Source organism: Nilaparvata lugens, chromosome 11 (assembly GCF_014356525.2).
Source record: "Nilaparvata lugens isolate BPH chromosome 11, ASM1435652v1, whole genome shotgun sequence".
Taxonomy (NCBI): Eukaryota; Metazoa; Arthropoda; class Insecta; order Hemiptera; family Delphacidae; genus Nilaparvata; species Nilaparvata lugens.
Window position 1 is genome coordinate 39,122,095 of NC_052514.1, and position 6,559 is coordinate 39,128,653.

The following is a 6,559-nucleotide window of genomic DNA, read 5'->3' on the forward strand; positions in this document are numbered from 1 at the left end:
CCATTCATAACCTAATATTGTATGTATTTCTCTGTTGGATCAGTTGAAAACTATCCCTATGAAGAAATAGTAGTTTACTGCTGAAGAAATAATAGTATACTACTATAAGAATAATAGTAATACTACTGCTGAAGAAATAGTGGCCAATTTTCTCTACAAGGTCCTGGACAGTGTTGCCTCAAAATTGAATCAATTTCGACCTTTCATAATTGGCTGACGAATTGAATCATTGATGCCATTTATAAGAAATACCAACGACTCAAAGTAAATATCACCATAGAGAAACAATAGCGTAAGTAGATATCCCATGGTATAGGGCGTTTATGTCGCAACGTTCACTGTTATTTCAAGCTGATTACTATCAATTATTGTCGATTTTTACTGTTTTGTTGGAGAGAGAGAGAGTGTATGAAAGGCACAGTATGAGAGACTACGAGCGTCACACAGCTTCACGGGAAAGAACTACGTGGACTATTGGCTTGAGATAACTTTTTGTGTAGTTGAGAAGTTGATATTGTGGTAATTATTCATATTGAATGGAAAAGACTAAGAAATTGTCAAAAAACCACTGATTTTGACAATAGTGAGGAATAGTTTTGAAAAATCAGTGGTTTTTTGACAATTTCTTAGTCTTTTTCATTCAGCTTGAGATAAAAGTAAAAGTTGCGACATAAACGTCCAACATGGGGTATCTACTTATATATGCTATTGTTTCTCTATGGTATCACCTACTCCAATCCACTGTCCGTATTCCTTATAAAATATAATTTTTAAAATAATAAAGGAAAGAATTGGCTTATACACGTACAAAATAGGAAACTCACGAATGATGCATCATCAAGTCTGAACTACTAGACTGATTAACTTGGGATTTGGCATGAAGATTCTTTATTTACCGAGGATGGTTATAGGCTCAATTTGAATTCTTAAAAATTTCAGTTTGTCAAGTTTTTTATTAGACCCTTGACTTGCTAGTCTAGGTTACCTGCTAGTCTAGTAAAAAAAAATAAAATGATAACATCTATTCAGGTGATTTACAGTCAGTTTTAATCACGGTATTTAGATGAAAACGGTAGGGGTCACGAGATGTATAGGCATGCGCAGTGGCCAGCCAGCTAGATTGCGTCATCGCCACCAACCAAGGTTTTTAACACCTATTGGCAATTCATGAAACTAATTTTTTTAAACAGATGATTGGATATAGAATGACGTCAGCTACACCGGAAATTTAGCACAAACATGGGCGTGGCACCTACCGTCTCCCTCTATATACCGTGGTTTAAATGACGGACAAGGATATAACAAACTAATGTTGATCGGGTGGTGGCTTAGGGCCGGTTTCCTAGCTCGGGATTTAGCTAAGTTCTAGACTTTAAACAGCTGGAGTCAGAAAATGGCTTTCGAAACGGGGCGTAGTCTAAGTTAATTTCTATGATAGTAAATTTCTAGATAGGGCGTAGTTTCTATGATAATCTTTTTAGTATCGAGGACCGAGCTTTGCTCTGGAGTATAAAAGCATAAAAAAATAATTACAAAAGAAGAAATTAAAATAACATTCATAGTTCATACAGAAATTTTCTATCTAATTGAGTAAATTGAGATTAATTCCCAGAGAATGCAAAAATTTCCCTTACACAAGAGCCGGTTGCACAAAAGCTGGTTCAATTTCATTCTAAGCAGGAATTACTATTACGAAAGAAGAAATTGTAATAAAATTCATACAGAAATGTTCTATCTGATCACAGTGAATTGAGATTAATTCTCAGAGGAATGCAAGAATTTCTCTCACAAAGGCCCAGTTGCACAAAAGCCGGTTAAATTTTATTCCTGATTAATTTCACGTGAACCAAATCAGAGAAGACCATTTCAAAAAGATGGATCTACTGAAATTAATCAGGATTGAAAATAACCCGGTTTTTCTTCAACCGGCACTAAGTAACTGATTGAATGATTACAGAAGTTCACCATAATTTTGACACAGTCTCACACACATGAACTCACTCCCTCACTTCCATCATCAAGAGATAACGAAATAATAAAATTATTATCAGCAGTTTTCCAACGATGAATAATAATTATCCTTTTAATGTCTTTCAGCGAGTTTTCCCAGGGATGAGACCTAGTGAAATCGAAACTTTATATCATAAAGCTACTATGTTCTGAATCTCGTGAGAATCGTTAGAGCCGTTTTCGAGATCCGGTGGAATACAAACATCTAAACATCCAAGCATCTAAACATCTAAACATATAAACAGATATTGCTAGTTTAATAGTATAGGATTTCCCCATTTCTATAATATTGGAAACGCTTTTCCTTGACAGAATGAAACATTCTCGAATAATTCAAAATAGCTGGAACCTTAGAATATTTTCTCTTTGTTTTATTCTGTAACCAATTCTATATGTTTCCGAAATTTAATTTAAACTTGGACTACGCTACGCCCCGATTTGGGAAGCCGATTTTCTGGCTCCAGCTCTTCTAAGTCTAAAACCATAGAGAAACAATAGCGTAAGTAGATATCCCATGGTATAGGGCGTTTATGTCGCAACTTTTACTGTTATTTCAAGCTGATTACTGTCGATTATTGTCGATTTTTACGGTTTTGGCCGGGTGAGAGTGTATGAACGGCATAATATGAGAGACTACCAGCGTCATAAAGCTTCACAGGAAAGAACTACGTGGACTATCAGCTTGAGATGACAGTAAAAGTTGCGACATAAACGCCCCATATCATGGGATATCTACTTAAGCTATTGTTTCTCTATGCTAAAACTTAGCTAAATCCCGAGCTAGGAAACCGGTCCTTGAACCGGGAACGTGAACCTCATGATAGTGTATTATTTTTCCTACAGTTACGTTGAAAAGTGGCCATTGCTGCACTGATTACAGAACGCAAAGAATCACTTTTCCGCTCTAGTGCGGGAAAAATTTTTCTGCACTCCAGATTTGCAACATGGCAACGCAAAATACTTAGTAGGTTATATGGAGCAACAGTGCAGCAAAATCAAAATGAAGTTGGTAACAGTGACTGCTGTGGCTGCTATAGTGAGCAGAGGTGCAACCAAGCACAACGCGCTAATTATTACATTATATATTATAACCAAGGACAACGAGGACTTAAGGATTTCAGGATTAAGGTTTTTATCAATAATAAAATTACACAGAAAAACATTTGATGCATTTCAGGCAATTTTACCCATAATTACCCACTTTTCATATTCAATGGTAACTGTAGGAAAAACTTAATGTGAAATACGTGCGCAAGTTCCTCTGCTGCACTCAAGAAACCATTCCGCCCTCGCCTACGGTTCGGGCGTAAACGTTTCTTTCGGTGCAGCAAAGTGTCACTTTGCGCACTAGTTGCACAAATAACTATTTCAATTCATATTGCACCACATTTATAACAAAAATGGTTATTTTTACAGTTTCAAAAAGGAGGCAGTTCGATTTTTTAGAAATTGGAAGAATAAACTGATGGAATGGTTCAGATGGATTATAAGGAAGATTGGTGCCGCAGTGGAAACGGTGGCAAGAGCCGTTGGTATCGAATAAGTCAGCTCCAATATTATTTCGATCACAAAATCGAAATTCAAATTCAAAATCAAAAATAGAGTTTTCAGTGGAATTCGATTCCAAACCCCCAGCATTCTTTATAACTTTATTCCTTTCCATTAAAAAAACACTGTCAGTGTAGAGTGAATTTCATTATATTATCCGTGATTTGAAGACTTATTATTATTATTATTATTATTATCATTATTATTATTATCATTATTATTATTATTATTATTATTATTATTATTTTATTATTATTATTATATTATTATTATTATTATATTATTATTATTATTTTATTATTATTATTATATTCAAGACTTGAATTTGTCTCACTGTGACTCGACCCTGCTATAAATAACTATCACCGTTTTTGAAGAAGAAGAAGAAGAAGAAGAAGAAGAAGAAGAAGAAGAAGAAGAAGAAGAAGAAAATTTTGCCTTCAAGTCAGTCAGTTCTCAATTTTATGCAGGGTTGAGATATTCTCTCACATTACTGTATTTCCGTTAGCGATGGAAAATACACTGGTATTTGGGTATATTTCAAATTGCATTTCCCTTTCTCACGGAGTCATGCTCTGTCTCCGTCGTCTCTGTGGTGGCAGGGGATCATAATGCATGGAAACCAATCAAGCGGTTCCAATCAAGCGGCGGCCACACAATCACATTAAAATCTAGAGGTAGCCTCAGGACTCAAGGGCCCAAAAATAACGTGTTTGTTAAATTTGTTGAATTTTATTGAATTTGTTGAAATGTATTATTTTCCGCCGTGAATTATTATAATGTTGAAGTAGTCTATAATCAATAAGTGGAATAGAATATGTTTATGTATATGAGTAGTTGGAGTAGGGGAATGTTTATTGAAAATATTACAATAAATGAATATAGAGTACATATTTAAAATATCGAATATTATATATTATAGAGTCAACAATAGTGTAGTGAAAATTCCAATAGTGATGGATTTATAATTTAACCTTCCGGCAGTCGCGCTGTGCTAAAAAGTACAACAGTGTCAGTTTTTTTGCTGCACAAAACTATTGAATGGAGTGGTGTCAGTGAATGAGTCACCTATGCATTCCAAAACTTTCCCCCATCACTCCACTGAGTTGCAGTATCAACCGAGCAATGGTTCAGTCTTTAGGTGCCATTTAGTCGCCACAGTGCATAAGATAGGAACGAACGAAGGTTGTGCATAAGATAGGGAAAGTATAGGATACGGGGACTGTAAACGAACCAATAACACACCAATAACACAGAATTGATGGCTTAGCTTGATGTACCTCATTGGGCTATGAAATGGTAATCATCCAAATTTTCATAGGCGTAAAATAGTCCAAGAAGATGGAAAAAGTAATTATACAATTAATTAATACTGTATACGGGGACTGTAAACGAACCAGGCTTTTCTTGATGTATCTTAAAATAATCCCAAGAAGATGGAAAAAGTAATTATACAATTAATTAATATGTTTTGACAGTAAACAGAGTACATAACACTTGGAAAATTAGATGTTGTACAAAGTACAACACGCGACTGCTCGTGTGATTGAGTAGGGCGCGACTTCCGGAAGGTTGAACGATGGTATGTGCCATTATAATATTTTGTACCTCATGTTAATAATCTCATATTGTTTTAGGAATAAGTGTGAGTTTCTTTACAAAATTTAAAATTTTCAATTATTAGTACAGTATTTCTCAGTTATCAGTGATGATTTAGTGAAGTATTCTTATTTAAATTGATTTTCAACTTTTCTAAATTTCAAATTCCTAGTTTATATATATTTTGGACTCAAAATTGGACAAATTTAATAAAGTCTTTTTGGAAAATTTCTATCTAAATTTAGGAAAGGAACATTTTTGGGCTTCACGCCTGTTGTTCCTTTCCCAATCATTCATAATAATTGAGAATGATAGTGTATGTTTCAATGTATACATAGATTAATTGATAAATATTGACCAAGTTCATTTATTATTTTATTTGTAGTAGTAAATTGGATGAAGTACACGCTACCGTCGTGAACAGTTGGACTTTCATATCAGAGTTATTTTACTATATTGTTTGAAGAGTTAAATCATTGTTAAAATATTACGTTAAACTGTCGGTCCCGGCTGAAGTATGACAGTCGTAAGGCCCATTGACGGCTTAAATTATATATTCAGGCGGTGGAACCTTCCCCAAAGGGACTCCCCACCAATAAAAGCCATACGAATCTACTTTTTTCATTGTTGAAATGTGTGTTATCAGCTAATAAAAATGTTCAAAAGTAATATGTTCTTTCTACCACTCAACCTCAATTGCTATTATAATAGAAGTATATAAACGTATTATTATTTACGGAAGTACCCATGAATCGAATTTTCAAGCAGAATTAGTTATTATTTGAAAAGTTATTAGGAGTTCATGAAGCATAAAGCTAATGTTTGATTGATTATAAAGCATATAAAATCTAGTGCGAATGATATTGGAGCAGCTCCACATCTCATAATATTATTATTCCTCATAAAATTATTTATTCTTCAATGATTCATACAATAAGTACATCATCAAAGATGATAGGGAGAGAAAAAATGAGGTAACCTTGTGCTATTCCTCTCCCAAATTTAGATAAGGTTACACATAGTCCCAAATAGGTTAAGTCTTGTAGTTGTTCACTTCACAAAATTTTCAGTCCTCTACATCTACTTTACATAAAAAAATACAAATTTATGACGTAGGCTTATCAGGTGTCGCTATTATCACAAAGAGAAAAACATCACTTGTTCAAATAATTGATAGTGACAAATGTCATGACAGTTTTAATCACTTAGTTCACATAATATAGGACTACAGGTTCTATCCCTCTTCAAACTTCAATGTGACATTGGAACCATGATTTGAAACGAATATTCCTGTAATCTATTCTACATTCTGATCATTTTTTTGTCTATTTGAATTTAAGAATGGAAATGAAACTAATCACTACTAATATATTGATTGCTATTGTGACCCTTGGTTCCATCA

At 34.0% G+C, this 6,559-nt stretch overlaps 1 protein-coding gene across 1 annotated transcript in view; it reads left to right on the forward strand.

Moving 5' to 3' along the window:
* LOC111054083 overlaps positions 1 to 5,826 on the forward strand; it is a gene marked incomplete in the record, with an annotated part of 158,091 nt that extends 152,265 nt beyond the window's left edge. Inside the window, 1 exon segment of the mRNA XM_039437303.1 lies at positions 3,437 to 5,826. Within this exon segment, the coding sequence (XP_039293237.1) occupies positions 3,437 to 3,553 (117 nt within the window).
* Between the last annotated feature and the right edge of the window lie 733 nt (positions 5,827 to 6,559).